Source organism: Chinchilla lanigera, unplaced genomic scaffold (genome assembly GCF_000276665.1).
Source record: "Chinchilla lanigera isolate Chin_1 unplaced genomic scaffold, ChiLan1.0 scaffold00004, whole genome shotgun sequence".
NCBI classification, from domain to species: domain Eukaryota; kingdom Metazoa; phylum Chordata; class Mammalia; order Rodentia; family Chinchillidae; genus Chinchilla; species Chinchilla lanigera.
Genome location: NW_004955405.1, coordinates 6,032,878 through 6,050,236, shown reverse-complemented (window position 1 = coordinate 6,050,236; position 17,359 = coordinate 6,032,878). Strand labels below are relative to the sequence as shown.

General features: G+C 38.7%; 1 protein-coding gene across 1 annotated transcript in view; it reads left to right on the top strand.

The window, feature by feature from the left end:
- Positions 1-284: 284 nt before the first annotated feature.
- Positions 285-17,359, top strand: part of Unc5c (unc-5 netrin receptor C) — a 258,667-nt gene continuing 241,592 nt past the window's right edge. Inside the window, exon 1 of the mRNA XM_013517438.1 lies at positions 285-357. Within this exon, the coding sequence (XP_013372892.1) occupies positions 333-357 (25 nt within the window). The 5' untranslated portion in view covers positions 285-332. The remainder of the gene's footprint in view (positions 358-17,359) is intronic.

The following is a 17,359-nucleotide window of genomic DNA, read 5'->3' as shown; positions in this document are numbered from 1 at the left end:
TAGTGGGTACAGTTTTCTGAGGTTGTTTTTGTTCCTCACAAGCAAAATATCACATAATTAAATGGGAAAATTGTGGCACGCTCCACTCATTCCCTGCTGGGAATCTGCATTTTCAAATCAAGAGTTGTAGCACACTGTGTATTTGAGAGAAGACTGACTTTCTACTGGATGAGGAGCATCGCTGTGGTAAAAATGTTAATAGCGTCAGGACAATTAAATGGCAACATTTAGATTTTTCTACTTACTCTTCAGCAAAAGTGGTTCCTTCCCTGTCCAGCTTGATTCACACACTGAAACTTGGTTTTGTGTGGAGAAGTAACATCTTGCCATGAATGTTGTGGAGAACTGGGAAGGCCGGTGAGTAATCATGTCACATGCTAAATCTTTCATTTATCTGCTTCCTTGTATTCTATCTCTGCGATCTCTGTGGGGATGTAGTCAGTATAAGCCACCACAGGACTCTCCACTCAACAATGAATAAATTTCCAGCAGCAAGTGGCAGCTTAGAACATGTGAAATTTATTCAGCCTACCCTCTTTCCTGTTGTACATTTTTCTGCAAGAGTAAAAATCTCCTGTGATGTGTTTCTGTACTCTGAGAGAAGTTAACAAACATTAGTAGGGAGTGGACTTTGACTGACTTCAGTGCTTCTGTGGCCCTCACGCCGCTGTGCATTCCTATTTGGGAGCAGACTCCTCTGCACAGAGTAGAAAATAATAAGTTCTTTGAGCTGAAACTTCATAGTCACTGTGGGATATTCAAGAAGAAGACCAATGGGGAGGAAGATAATATAGTCATAGCTTTGAACTTTTCCGGGATTTTACTTGCCAGAAACCGAGTGGGAGTCATTCTGACATATTATTACCAGCTCTTTCTCCATATAGGGAAAAACGTGCTACAGTCCATCGTGATAAAAGTGGAAGGGAGTTCACACATGAGAGGTGGTCTGAATTTAGTGTGTAAAGGAAGTGGAGCAAAGCTAAGATCCGCCGCAAGCTCAGCTCAGAGGCTACTTTCAATAGCACGTCTTCCCACACTCTCATGTAAGCTGGCCGCACTTTCCTGCATCCCCAGGAGCCTTTTATGCTGCATCGTGTTTACCTGTTTTCCACTTCCTCTTGTGTGCTGAGGACAGAAACAGTTCTGTTTCACTCTTTAAATATCCTCTGTGTTTAGGTAATTGCCTGGTTCAGAGAAGGTAGTTTATAACACATGAATAAACAAACATTGGAACTCAAAAATTTACTCTGTACAGGAAGATATAAAAGGTAAATATACAGATTGTTTAAGAAATAATATATTACTACAGAACAAATAACTATTGTCCAGCTGGGAAAGAAGAGCTCAAAGCAGGCTGTAATTTATTCCGTGGACCATCTTCTGCTATATGCCCTGTGTTGCTGTCTGTTAGGTGAACTAATGACGTGGTCCCTACAATCATGGTACTTACAGCTCAGCCAAATCTAGAAACACTGAATGAAGAAAGCATAAACCGATGTGTATCTCCAGTTGTGAGGAGAAGATTCTGTGCAGAACAGTCATAGTCTTCACAGCAGGCAGTGAAGGCATTTATAAGGTGATATTTAAAGAAAACGAAGATGAAGAGGGGCAAAAGAAGGGTTAACCTGTGCATAGGCTGTGAAGAAATTGGGAGGCAGATTGTGGACCTAAGCGAGAGGGCTGGTGCAATTAGTGGTGAGCTAGCCAGGAACATTGCCCTGGAGTTGAGGGCGAGGAAGAGCAGAGCCTGCTCATGCCTGATAGGCGTGGACTACAGTCAGGATTGTTAGTGCCAAAACCCAATGAGTTAAACTTAACTTTTGGGGGTTATATTTTGTATAAGTACTACATTAAAATACTAACAATATATTGAATTCTGGTTAATTATATGCATTTTTAAACATTTAGGGGGAAGGGTATTGGGATCTAAAATTTGCTTTGAAATTCAGTCTTATTTGAAAAATAAGATTGATAAATAAAGAAAATAAGATTGATAGATGGCCAGAAGTAGGGTAAAACAAAGTTTTATTAGTAAAGTTATTAATAAAATATAGGCGGTAGACATAAATATATAAACTGTAAATTCTAACAAATTTCCTATATTTTTAAAGATGTTCATGAGAATAATAAAAAAAAGTTTCTAAATGAAAATAAGGAAAGATTTGACAATAATGAAAAGTCCTACAACTAACAAGGATTATCCCAGCCTACTACTATTGGATTGTTTTTCTGATTTTTTGTTTTTATGGAAATGATATTTGCTTTTCTAGTAAGGATATCCCATAATTTTAAAAAAGCATTTCAAATTACTTGCACCACTTTCCTGTTACTGAAATTGTCAAATCCTTTTTTTTGTCTTTTTGAGACAGGGTCTGGCTGTGCAGTTCAGGCTGGCCTTGAGCTCACTTTGTTGCCCAGGCTGGTCTCAAACTCACAACGATCCTCCTGCCTCAGCCTCCCCAGTGCTGGGATTACAGGCATGCACCACCACATCCGGCTAACTATCAAATCTTTTGATGTGGTATTTCTTGGAGTAAGGCATAAAATCAAAACTGTGAGGCCACATCTCACAGATCCTCAGCTGCTACCGAGTACCTGTCAGTGTAGTAGAAAGCAGTTGAACACGTTGGATACATTAGTGCAATCAGCCATCAGCAATAGATTCAACTTTAATTTTTTTTCAGGTTTGTGGTTGGCTTACAAAAGAAAGAACCACTGTTTCTTTGAAAGTTAGCTAAGTGTGCCTGAAAGTCTCAGTGTATTCCCCAGTCCAGCTTCTAACCTGTCTCTGTGAACTGTAAGTCTCCGAGTGTGAATGGGGCAGCACAGACTGTCTGCCTTCATGAGTTGTCACCCACCCTGAGCTTTTCACTGTGGATGAATGAGTGGATCACAGAATCATGTTAGAAACCTCATGCTTGATCTCCCAGTGTTTTCAGTGAAAACATTTCGCTTTTATTGATGTTTGTTCTTATTGACCTTGCGAGGTCGGAAGACAGAGTTTCTTTATTAAATCGGTAAATCAGGGGTATTTAATTGGCTCGAGAAACTTGTGCATGGTCTTGGCCTATTCTAGCCTCAAACAGGATCTGACCGACCACTGTGAATTCTGCTTTTCTAAGGAGGTAGGGGGTGAGAGATTATAACAGGCTCTGTGTAAGTAGCCAGTTGCTCATTGCCTTCAAAGCTCTGATTTTCTTCATGTAGGCAAAATGCCAAAATCAATATTTTTAACTCACAAAGAGAAATAGTTAAGCATTTAAAAAACTCTATGGTTGTCTCCCCCAACGTTATTTTCTGAAAAGCTATCAGACCTTTTAAAAATAAAATGTTTTAGGTTTTTACAGCAGAACTACGTCTATTCTCCGTGTTACACACAACATAATTAGTTGATTGTGGGCATTAGCAACTGTGCTAAGATCAATGGTGCCGCAGGAACAAGAAAAGCCACCTTTCATGAGAGAGCAGGGCCTGGAGTCCACTGGAAATGCTGTGGGATGGCGTCACTGCTAATTGAAACCAAGCACCCACACCAACACTGTTAAGGAAAAATGGATGCTGGAGGTGAGAGTCACTCCGATTTCTAAACCGTCTTCACTGGAATTTGATATTTTAAACTGTCCTCAGACCTGCGTCACCCTCACTTGTGTTCATTTCCTCTTATGTCTCTTTTAGTTGGTTCCCTTGGTTCTCTGTTCTTTTGCTCCAGCATCATTATTACTGATATGGGGCACTGAGAAATGAGGGAAGCACGTGGCTCAGAAGTCATGCCTGCGGCAAGTATTCACAGGCTGGGAGTGGAGCCCCATTTATCATCACTAAAAGAGCCGTAGGTCAGGAGTGTCTCAAGTCCCCTGTGTTTCCGCATTGTCTACTAAATTGGGGTTAATTAAAATGTCTCTCTTAAAAGTACTTCTCTTGAACATACACACACACACACACACTCACTCTTTTCCTCCAGTCTTTTTTCAAGGAATCCTTCTATTTAATGCGGGGAGGAATAGAACTGATGTATGTAGGTATGGTTGCCTCTTTCTAAACTAGAAAAAGAATTGTAGAAAATTGTGACTTTGGGATATGCACATGGTTCAACTCAGAGATTTTTATTAGATTTTGATTATGATCCTTGTGTCCCAACAACATGTTTTCACGAGCCTTTGAGGACATTCTGATGCACATTGTCCTGGACACATTTTAAGGAATTCTTATACCTTCGCTGAGGGGTGCCGCAGGTGTGGGAGGGGCCCTCACTTGGTGCTCTGGGGAAAGCTGCCTGATGTGCTACCCCTTAGGCATCTTTCTTTTCTGCAAGGTAACTGCAGGTAAAGCACATTTGTAGTCATTTATTTTGAATGTATTTACATGAAATTTGCATAAATAAGTAAATATCTACCTTGCCTCACAAATTAATATTAGGATACATGTTGAACATTACCCTAATATTAAGGATATGAAGTTTTTAAAAGACTTTATACTATTAGAGAAGCTTTTGTTTCATATCAAAATTGAGAGGAAGGTACGGTGGTTACCAGTATACTTCTTGCCTGCCCACACACATGCAGAACCTTCCTCGTTACCTGCGTCCCATACCAGAGCCGTTCATTTGTCACATGGAAACATTATTGTCGCCCAACATCAAAAGCTTTCATTAGATTCCACTCTTGGGGTTGTACATTTCATGGGTTTTGGCATATGTCCAATGATGTATAGCCATTATTTGTTATGGTTTTGCTCCAAAATGGCCCCAAAGCCTCATGCACTTGCAGTATGGAGGTATTACAGCTGATGTGTTCTTGGGAGGTGGGGTCCGGTCACTGTTGGCAGGCCCTGGGTGGATGCATCTCCCTTCCTGGCTCCTCCTTTGGCTCTCTGCCGTGGCACCTTTCCCCTGCACTGTGCCATCCTGCCTTGCAGCCAGCCAACTACAGACTAAACAGTGCTAGCCAAGCCTCCCCTCCTCCAAGTTGGGGGTGTTGGGCACTGTTTCTTACTAACAGAAAGTGATTAAGCACCCTTGTAGCATCATACAGAGTATTTTCACTATCCGCAAATTCCTCAGTGTTCTGTCTTTACCACTGTCTTCCCCTAACTCCTGGCCACCATGCCTCTCTCAGCTATTTCCATAGTTTGGCCTTCCCCAGAATGTCATACAGTTGGAATCATATGGAATACAGCCTTTTCAGATTGGCTCCTTTCACTTAATTGGAGGTATCTCAGTTTCTTCTGTCTTTTCCTGGCTTGAGGGCTCTCTGGTCTTTAGTTTCTTAGCAAGTTACCCACACCTGGTTTCTCTTCCTGGTTATGGGTGTGTATATGTTTAAGTGTATATATATCTGTAAAGAGTTGCCAGTACAGAAGTGGCAAAGCAATATATACGGAAACGTGAGAAATGTAAGAAAATAGGCACTAACCTGACCCTAAATTTGATGTGTTGACTCCACCACTATGAATGTGGCTCGATTGGCCCTGCTCTGGTTTATGTGCTTGTACAGCATGCCAGAAACTTTTTTTTCTCTTCTAGTTTCTCATATTAGCTTTTAAACTGGGATGATTTGGTTGTTTGACCTGCCAAATATCTGTCAACTGAGAACTACCAGATTTTATTTCCTGTATCTGATTTGATCCGGACTAAGACCTGAATAACAAAGCAGCGGCCACTCCCACCTGGTATAGGGCACAAAGGAACTTTCTCTGCAGCAGGGTTTGATATGGGACAAACATTTTGGGGGTCTGGCACCTTAGATATAAATTTCAGGTTTTTATTATTATTTTCCTAAAGAATCACTGATATGTAAAGGAAAAGTATAAAATGCTCCAGCAGGTAGAAATCAAATCCTACAGTCGGTCTCTAAAAAGCGGTTTCAGGCTTGTCAACTTAAAGCTACTTTAAAAGTGCTACCTAATGAACTAGAAGAGGTCTTGATGAGCATATTTGCTTGCGTTCGGTCTGAGTAGTGAAAAGCTTGTTTAGGGTGGGTTCTATTTCTCAAATTGCCCTGCTTAAACAAACAGAGCAAGGGGAGAAGCTTTTAGATGTATAACATGAAGCCATTACAAGAAGCTGAAAGGCAGCCCCTGAAAGAAAGGAGCTTTTTAGAAGGTCTGCAGTTAAGGGTCTGGGTGGTGCTGGAGACAGAATGATAGATAATAGACTCCTAGTGCTGGCTGTCAGGAGACAGAAAACTGTAGCAGCCTTGTGGGAAAACAGAATTGCTGGGTTTGCCCACTTGACCTTTACTCTGAATAGATGGGCTTAAGAAGATCACAAAGGGCTTTGCAAAAAAGTGGTCTGCTCAGTTCTTTTGGTGCCTGAAACTCTTTTTTTTATTCTGGGGAGTTTTAAGTTTGTTTCTTGGCATTCTTCTGGGGATCCCGTGAAATCCCTATTACCATTCCAGAGGTATTTGTTTTAAAGGAAGGCATTGTGCACTGTGTGACCATCGCGTGTCCTGGGCAGCAGTGAGACTGCGTGTGCAAGAGAAAGGATTCCTGAATGAGCCTCCAGCCTCTGCACCCTCCACGGCATCTCTTCTCTCAGAGGCATGCATTGAGGCATATCTATGTTTCTGCATTATTGCGTAATCTTATTTAAATAAGAAATGGAATCTCCATTTGAAAGCAAAATGTGTATCCAATGCATATATACTGCTATGCGGATGAAAGGCTTGCAGATTAATTGCCAGCATTTTCAGAAAATAGGGCTTGACAGCAGTAGTTCATGTGAAAAAGATCTGGGAGATTTTAGTTAAGTACGAGTTGAATATAGGCCAGAGTTATGATGTGGCAGCCAAGAGCCCAACTTCATCGGAGCTGCGTGTGTGGAATGAGGAGTCCCTGCCCGGGGTGTGGGTGCCAATGGCACATTCTAAAAATTGGGTCCAGCTGTGAGCATCCACTTTGGATAAAACTGTCAAATTTGAGGTTATACAAGAGAAACCATTTTTAAAACTGGTTTCAAAACAAAACAAACAGCCCTCACCCCCTCAGAAAAGCTTTGAAAAGAATCAACCATATTAAACATAGAGAAGGAAAGACTGGTGGATCTGAATAAAAGACATAACAGATTTCAAATTTAAAAAAATTACATAGAAAGTACCACTTCTGAAGTTTCAGAAAATGTGTAGTTCCTCAAACCTCCCATCAGGGTAAATATGGAAATACATGAAGAACCCATAAAAAATACAAAAGAAAAAACAGAAGCAGATACATAACTTCTAGAGCTGAAATGCACAGTGTTAAATGAAAAACTACAAAAGGGAATGTTGGTAGCCTCAGTCAGGAATATCCAAATTATTAAAATTTAAAATATAAACAGGTGTGTAATTACAAAAATCACATTCAACAAGAAAAGCTGATGATAGGGAGAATTGTTCACAATATGATGTTGAGTTAAAAGGATGATTAGAACAAAATTTAACTTTTAAAGTTAAAAGATACATACTAAAATAACTACCAAAAATCTTTTTAATGGATTTAGTTAAGTAAAACTAGTTTTTTATTTATTTTCATTAGTCTTTCACTTTTCAAAATTTTATATATTGATCCTATTTCCTTTACATTTGTAGAAATTTATATAAAATAATGGATCAAAAACCAAGTGAATAAATTATTTGACCTTATGAGTAGATAAAATTTAACAAAAAGAAGATATTTATAGCAGTTATGTGGGTTTTTTTTTGTTTTGTTTTGTTTTGTTTTTTGAGACAAGGTCTTAGTATACAGGTCAGGCTGGCCTTGAGCTCACTTTGTAGCCCAGGCTGGTCTTGAACTCACAATGATCCTCCTGCCTCAGCCTCCAGAGTGCTGGGATTACAGGCATGGGCCACCACGCCTGGCTCTATAGCAGTTATGTTTTTAATAATATTTCATGACATTTCCACTGTGCCTTTCATTGGAAGAATACGTGTAGAAAAATCACTGAAATCAGGTTTACTATCCAGTAACTTTCTTCTGAGAGAGGCAGCCTGGACTTGGTGGCCTCAGATGCCCTTTCAAAGCTGAATGGGGGCAAGGAGGGAGGCAGTTTAAACTTGAAACATTATGGAGACTGAAGTTGGAAAATGACAAAAGATATAGAGTTCTACAACTTCAAATTAGACATCTGTGACATATACAAGTGGAGGTCGACAGTCATAACTATAATAGGCAAGGATGCTCCAGCCTCACATTTCCTGAAGCCTAAGCCAGTTCTTTCCCCTACTGTGAAGACATAATAGCTCATGGTTGAAGGTGCTTGAGTTTGAATCTCAGTTCAGTTGCTTCTAGTTTCTGGCCATCTCCATGACTCAATTTCTTCATCCACAAAGAGAAATACCTAGTGGCCTATTACACATAAAAACATTAATAAAAGGGTTATCATACTTGTAAGGTTATTGAAAGCTCTGAGCACTTTAATACATATAAGCCAGTGATGGCAAACCTATGGCACACATACCACGGTGGGCTGTTTGTGTCATTGAAAGTTCTAAAATTTTCGCCATCACGGATGCAAGCAGTCAGCACAGTTCCTGAAAAACGTAAGAAATCAGTATTACTTACTCTTCTGTAGGTAGGGATATATGTATGGGTGGGGGAGAAGGGTGCTGAAGGATATTTGTTTGTTTATTTATTTGTTTTAGTGATATCTTTGTATCTATAGAAATCACTTGCCAGTTTTCTGATCTTCCAGTATTTTTTACTAAAAATGCTATGGATCAGGAATAACCTTTTTAATTGTTTTTATTTTTATTTTTTTAATTTTATTTTAAAGAGAGTAGTAAATGAGAAAAAAAGAACAATAGCAGCATACTAGCATCACAAATATAAAGAAACCCAAGCAAGAACATTTAAAGTGATACAGGATTTCAAGACAAAATAATACGAATTAACAGTGGTTGTTATATTACATATTGTTTTCTTCAAATATGTTGCTCAGATTACCAGATGTAAGAATGGAAGACTGTTACTTTTTTTATTGTTTTACCCTCTTTTAAAAGATGTCAGCTTTTAATTTGTCGATTTATGCTGGCCTTTTTACTTAGTACTTAATGATTGTGGAAACTAATTTACTTTGTTACATAGTTATCCACATTACTTCCTAAGTTAGACTATAAGCATATTTCTGTTCCAGAAACAATAATAGTACACCACTTGCTGTCCTGTTGTTTATATCCTTGACTTGACAAGGTTATACAGGTGTTAGAGGCATAGTTCCTTTAATGTTAGGAGAACCTGGCTCCTAATCACACCAATGCCAATGCTTATGAGTACAAGAACCTCTCTCACACGTGCAGGAGTAGGCACAGACGGTGTCTGCAGTTTTTAGGGAAAAAAGCTGAGAATTATTTATGTCTTTGGAATTCTTCTCTCCATTTTCAGTAGCATTTCCCCCAAATCCTTTTATATCTATTTATTTTATTAGTACATGTTTGCAGTACATAATGATCACATAGCAGGGAGTTAGTACATGTTCATAACACATCTAAATTTTTTACTTCTCTCCTCAATCCCTCAATCCTTTAAAAATATTTCTATTTATAATTTATTTTCCCCAGTTCTGATTTTAAATATTGAAAAAAAATATCAAAATATATTGATTTGAATGGAAATGAAATAATAGAAAATATTTTTTTCCTATCTTGTGAATGTCCGTTATTATGACATCTTTCTCAGGTCTTGTAGTGGTCCATGGATAGAGCCCCTTACAGGCAATTTTATGACTTCATAATTCCATGGTGTTGGAGTTTTAAAAATTTTAAAATATAACTCATTGGGAAAGGTGAGCCTTGAGCAGGCAACTCGCTCTCTTTGGGGATAGAGGAAACACCCATTGGTCAGTGCTGCCTGTGGATACAGGTGGATCAAGGACACATGGGTTCTGGGTAGCAGCACCAAACTACTATTATCTTTAATGCCAGAGAAGTCCAAAGCTTAGCTTTGTTTCCTTTGACTCCCAGAGAGCATTTCCTTGCTGGATACTCATATTATTTTTGGCTGAAAAATTCTCTTTACAGAAGGTAAGAACCTTTTCTATAAAAAGTGTCATGATTATAATGGGCTTGTCAAGGGGTTTGTCTGCATTAGTAAACCCATTCTGTGGCGTGGTGGGACGAATTGTCATTGTTGAATGGAGACCACTATCATTTTATGTGTATTTAACAATGATGTCATTCTTGAGCTTTTAAACATCAATACATTTAAAATTCTGAAATTGTGATTGATATTTTCACATTATCTTCACTGTGCTTATAATTCTCTTTTGGATCCCATTTTCAAAAATTTTATTCTCATTGTCCTTCCTAGTCCTCATCCTTGTAGTTGTTTGCTTTGCTGTAGTTGTTTTGACTGTACTGTGTCTAGAAGAAACACACCTAGCCACACATGCTGTGCACACACACATACAAGTTCAGCAGAAATGCCCATTGGCAGCATTTCTCTGGAAGAGTAATTAAAGGGTACAGTGTATAGGTATGAACACTAAAACTCCATTCTCTCTAGAGTATTCTCTTACTAAGATCCAAGGACTCCATCTTTGGTGTAGTGGGTCTGAACTAATTGAGATATTATAGAAAAAAGTCAGTTAGAATGTTAGGGTTGAAGGATGTTGTTGGAAAATTTTCAGTTTGCAAGAAGACATTCTTTACTGAAAATGCAGGCTTCAGATGCAGATTTAATCAGGGGTGGGTATGGAGGTGGGGAGATAACAGAAAGAAATAAAACCTTTCTCAGAGAGAAAGAGAGCAAGACCCTAATTGAAATGGGAAGCATTCTCATTTTAGAAAATGTTTTCTTAACAGATTGCTCTAGCCCTCTGCCTCAAGGTTTTTGATTAAATTAATGATGGTAGTGATAAGCTCCATTAGGTCTGTGTTTCCAGAGGGAAATTTTCTACAGCCTCCTCCTCTCCTTCCTTCCCCAAATCTCAGGTATGACAATAGAATTGCTAATTGAGGCCTGAACAAGCCAAGAAGATGAACTTATTATTACTATGCAAATGCAGACAATCCAGGAAATTAATATTTCATGTGCGCCTACCTAAACGAGTAATGTTTCCATTACGGGCTTGGTGTCACTCAGCTGGGAAGCTGGCGCTGCAGCTTGTTGTCGTCAGTGAGGTCTTGAACTTGGCTTTTTTGTCGCATGTCGCCCGCTGTCTTGGGACCAGTCAGCACGTCTGACATGTTGTGCTCAGTTGGCCCTTGCTGTTAGCACAGATCTTTCACTAGTGCAGAGGGATGAACTTGTTATGATCCATAGGACATCGTCAACTTGATTTCCTGTCTTGGTAGCAAAGTATTAGAGGAATGAAGCAGCCAAGTCCTAGATAATGAAGAAGGAGAAAAAAGTATTTCAGTGAAATGAACCATAAAATCCATAATAGGAGATCTGATAGGGACTCTTCCATGCAGCATAATTAGCTGACTGAGAGCTTTGGAAAACAGAGTAAAAAGAGTGTTACTTTGGGGACCTGAAATGGTTACATTAACTTATTCATAACCATTTGTTTGCCAAACACAATTATGTTTTATAGTCTGATGAAAGCTATGAACATTGCGTGTAGGTGTTCATGTGTGTGTGAAGGGACAGCGTGAAGCAGGAGGGTGCATGGAGCAACTTTGGTTTCAACTGAGTCTTGTTTTGGATCAAATATCAAATAAAAGACACACTGAATGCTGAAGAACACAAACCAAAAGAAATATTTTAAAAAGCACTTATTACAATTGTCTATCACAACAGCAAACATTCAAAGAGATGTGCAAGAAAGTTATTGAGTTTATTTTTGTGTTCCTAATCCTGTTGAGAAATAGAGGTATGGGCTAAGAGAGGGAGATGAGCAGGGACTTGTTGGGTTCTCTACTCCTCTTTTTCATGCTGCCTGTCTGTGTGGTCACTGACTCCAGCATTACCTTAGAAAATTCATTGGGTCTTTCTTGACCTTTATGTGAAATAAACTATTATAAAAATGCCCCTAGAGAATAGAGACTTTTATAGTAAATGGAGTTGGGGAAATCTGCTTGGAAAAGATCACATGGAAGTAATCCTGATGTAAAGTTTTGAGGATATAGACTAATTTGTTTAGATGTAAATGATTAGAGAGAGGTTTTCAGTTGGGAAATAGAGGTCTGATAATTGAAAAGGGAAGTGTTGCTCATTTTTGCTGATGTAGTAAAAAGGCTGAGTTAGAACACTGCAGGGATTGTATACAGATACCTCAAAGAACAGGCCCCAAATCTTAAAAATAAGAGGTGGCAGGCCTAGAATTAAAATCTCAGATGGCCTTGGTTTTAGGCCTCTTGTGAATCACATGGTTTTGTAGAATTTCATCAAAGTAGCTATTGTTCTTTCTTTACTGGAGAATTTTCTTCATTTTAAAATGAAATTCTTTTTTCAAATGTAACCTGAATTGTTTACATTCCCTTTTTCTGTCCTTCTTTGAGCCTCTTGTACCTTTTCTGTGTTACCCACAGTGACAGTGTATTGAGCTACAGATGCCTCCTATGAAGATAAGAGAATGCTTTCTACTTTATATTGAAGCAAGATGTTCTGTTGAAATATCTGATGATTACCGCTTGTTGTAGTAAATTCTAAAAGGGAACCTGATTTAAAAGAGAGAACAATGAAATGGATAAATAAATGAGCTTGGCTCAGTTTAGAACTTTAGATATTGGTTTATGTATTTTAGCATGAACATCAATAAAATATAATGGCATAAAATTTTATTGAGACATATTTATAAGCCCCCTTTTTAAAAATAAAATTGTACAAATGCTAATAAGTAGAATAAATTAGATTTGTTGAATCTTTAGACTTATGAAAATATTGATTTTTTTTGTTGTGTGCCTCCATTGACACAAATATATCTGACAGTCTCAATGAAACCGCTTACAAAGTAGACTAAATTCCCTGGGTTTTATACCAGAATCCCAGTGAATGCATCAGTGAAGAATAAGAGGACGTGGGACCTAAAGATGCTGTCCTGGTACATTTTCAGTGAGTTTTCATCTATCCTGGAGGGTACGGGTTCATACACTTTCCAGTTAGACTCCTTATTTAACTTTACCATCTTTTTCCTTCTAGCACACAGTAAATATAAATTAATACATTCTAAGTGCTTACTAATGCTTTGTTTTCAAATTTGATTATTGATATTTATACATAGGTCCTCTCAAGAAATGTTGAAGACATCATTTATTCATAAAAGAAAGGCCATCAAAATTATGGAGATTTTATTGCATATCAAGCCCTACAGGTACATGTGCTCATGTAGACATGATTAGTGTTACCATTTCTATAAGAACATCTAAGCTATTGTGAACTTAGACTTCAGAAGTTAATTTCTAGAGGACAGGATCTTTTGTTTGGGGTATCTCATATTATCCAGCTTATACAACATTAGAATCAAGAATAACTGGTATTTTCTAACAGTTCAAGTAAACCGGAATAGTCTAGGAATGAACTCCCTGAAATGAACCTAGGAATGAGCTCCCTGGATACAGAGCTCTGAACGAAGTTTGAGGGTCTGTGCATTCTGAGGCAGTGACTGCAGTGTTACATTACTGCTGTACTTCTGTCTCATGCACAGTGGCGCCCAATGAATATCTGCTCACTTTAATTGAGTGGGCATAAATAGCATTTACCAGAAATCCTTTGCTGGCAGCCAACTGCAGTAGGCTACTGAGAACTATAAGCATATTCTAGCGGTGAAGGAAACACAACCTCTTGACTATGCACCTTTGTTCAAAGAAGAGAGTCAAGCTGCAGGATCAGTTATGATTTCTGAACACCAGCAAAGTGATATAATAGAAAACAAACTTCACATCATCATAAAGAGGAACAAGAAGGCAGAGTGAAATGCTGGGTTTTCCCATAATTGTTGGAAAGTTCTTTTTTTTTTTTTTTTTTTTTTTTTTTTCTTTGGTACTGGAAACCGAACTCACGACCTTGCGCTTGCCAGGCAGGCGCTTTTGCCGCTGAGCTAAATCCCCAGCCCTGTTGGAAAGTTCTTAATGACTTCCGTCTTCTTTCAGATATCCAGACTTACGGTTTCTGTATGTGTTTACATAATAGTGGTTACTTTGTCACCTTAATTTTCTTAATGTGAAACTGAGTAAGCCTGAGGCTGTATTTAGAAAGCAATGCAAGAACCACCCTGTATATAGTCTTTCACCATTTCATCAGCCATTTGCCCTGAACTGGATGTCATGTTTCAGTGGTTGGAGTATTGACTTTAGCTAACATATGGATGTCTACGTGGTTGTTCATATTATCTCTGTTCTAAATATTTGTCTACAAGGAAAAAATTAAGTGATGTACAAAATACTAGGAGTCTCTGTCTTGCCTAAAGGGTTTATTCTTCCAGAAGCTAACAGAAGAAAGACAGTACTACAAGTGATGAATAGAAGAAACCTTCTGAAGCCAGGGAGCAGGCAGGGGGTGTAGAGCAGATGGAGAAGCAGGGGTGGAGTCGGGCTTGGGCTCTGGGCTGCACGCATACTAGGAGAATGTGCGCTGCTTCTGACTTGAGGACAAGTGGTGACTTTGTGACTGTGTAGGCACTTTCCTTCTTAATAAAGCTAGAGCTTCTCCTTGTCGCCACTGAAAGCGTTACTCTTTCTCCATAATGGCTGTAAGTATTTGATAATGCCTTTGCTTTTGACAAATGATCAGGTGTCAGAGAGCAGGCAGCTTGTTCAGCAACTGATACGCATGTTATGATACTAACAGACAGGCCTCAAATTACCATGAATACTTCCAGGCCACCTCATTCAAATGTACATTTTTGATCACAATGTGATTACTTGTATTTTCTTTTCACTGTCTTCTTAATTTTGTGTTTCTTATAATTCCTATCCATGTTTATTTTAAAGTTTGCCTAAAAGATAACAGAAAACCCAAGTGATTTAAGTGAAAATTTCTATAATCTAAGTGAAAATTTGTTGTCATAGCATTTCTAATCAGACTTCTGTAGTTTTAGAATTGAATACTGAAAGAGCACTGTAACCACTCACTGATATTTCAAAGAGGATACAACTGTTCTTGAGAAATGAATTTTTCTCTTCAGGCAACTAAGGGCATAAAGCTACCACAGTCTAAGATCAAGGGCCAGCAGACTGGTTCCTCCTCATTCCCTTAACTAAGTGGAGTATTTGTATTGCAAGCACTGTCCTGAAAACAGTTCCCAGTGACTGTTTTGCTCATTCCTGAACCACCACCTCTGTGTACTAAAGAAAGTGTTGGCAAGCACTTGGTGAGGCCCATATAGGCTTTACTTTATCAGAAGCCATCTTCCTCAGGAAGACGGGCACTACCTGCTGGCCGAAGGGAGGAGAATAAAGGTGCAGAAATGGGAGCAGAGGAAGGCGCATTTCAGTTGCTTGGACTCTATAGAAGCAGGCAAGGAAGTCCAGTTTCAAATACCTGAATTTGCAAGAGTTCTGAGGAGTGTTGAGGAGATGCTCCCAGGACAGATGAATGAAATACTACATTAAACAGAAGATTATAACTGTCTAGAGAAGATAAAGCTAAAAATATAAAGCACACAGCTACACTCATGAATGAATCATAATTGCTTTGGGGGAGTATTTGGATGTACAGTCTATAGCTGTAATCTTTTCTTCTGGTGTTAGGGGAGAGAGAAAAGTACTGCTTCTCTCTGTCTCTCTCTGTCTCTTTCTGTCTCTCTGTCTCTCTCTCTGTCTTAGCTGTCATTTCCTGTGTTCATCTACAGCTGTTTCAATTGTGCTAGATAACACATCAGAGGAGAGGAAAAAACCGGCAAGGTTTAGGACCTGGAATAATTCTACAGTGTACCCTGAGTCCTGCCAGGACACCTTCACCTACTCAGGTCCTTTGTGTTTGTCCCATTTCCTTCTGCTCTGGTTCTGCTTCATGAATAGTCATCGTGTGAATGATGAACCACCACTGCATGGCATGTCAATTACAGAGACTTTAGATGAGGCTAATTAGCTTAGGAACTGAAGATGCTTGTCTCCCCTTTCCCCTTAATCACTTTTAATCAATCGGAATAAGATCCCAAAGAAACATTTTGAGAGAGAATTACAAAATGGTCATCAAGAGAATGACTTTCTGCACTCACTAAATGTGAAAATCGCTATGCAACAAGTGTGTGATGTCAGACATTGGTGGAAGTTTATTAATAATTAAAATAACAGAATATAGGTCAAAGAGCTTCGCATGTGGGGAGACACATTTAAAACAAATGATTAAACTTAATGCATGTTCAGGACTTGTGCTAATTTATGTAAAAAGACTTACGCAGTCTCTAGAAGGCAGTATCATTTCCATACACAATTCATTTCTCTGTGTGCCATTAGAGCTGTAACTCTTCCTACTGCACAGTCTTGATGGTGCTCGTTCTGAAATGCATACAGATGTGCTAGTGGAGGAAGACATGATGGAGGTTACTCTGCCCAGGTTTAACCAGTGGGCATGTTTGTGATTTTTATATTAAACAAACTTGGGCTTAAATCTTGTTTCTGATACTTCCCTTGGGCAAGGTCTGTGGCCTCAGCTTCTCATAAGTAAGAGAAGTGTCCTAGAATGTAACTCAGAAAGCTATTTAAAGAATAAATGAGACACTCTTTAACTTTTTGAAACAAAAGTGTGAGCTATTGAAGCATTCATCAAGTTCTACTATAATAGTTCTACCCATTTTCGTTGAGTGTTTATTTTGTGGTGGGATCTATACCCCACTGGATGATAGATGCTTTCAAACAGTTTTATGTTACACACATGATTAGATGCTCATTTTCCCAAGAAGCGTAAAGTATTTGCTTATGTCAGGTACTTTCTTCTATTGTCTCATATCTTCAATGTGGCATATGAGCATTTTGATGTTGATTCCACAGATGTTTTGAAATAAGTATATGTGTTTCTTAATGCTGATAAAAGCACATTTGAGTGAGACCAAGCTGTCCTTATTGCCAGAAAAGTCCCATTTATGTTGAATTAAATATATATGTGTGTGTATATATATATATATTCACAAATTCATGTTTTTTCTACCCACTAGCCAGAGAATTCAGGTAGTACTTATATGTGACAGTAAAAAAATTGGAAGAGTTGGCATAATCCCCCACACTCTTATCTCTGATTTTTTGAAGACCTTAATCATGCTCATCAGTGCCTCAAAGATAGATTCTAATTACTGGTGTTCTCCTTGGCTCTTAGAAGCAAAGAAGAGTTCAAGGATGAACTGAGGAGTGAACCTTCCTTAACCTTTGCAGTTCTTTAAGGAATCTATGGTGCACATCATCATTTAAAGTGCATTGTTACCGTAAAAGCTCATACGCAGCCAGTTATCTTCTCAGGCCTTAGTCCAGTGTGTATAGAGGCATGCGCAGAGCATCCATCAGCCTCT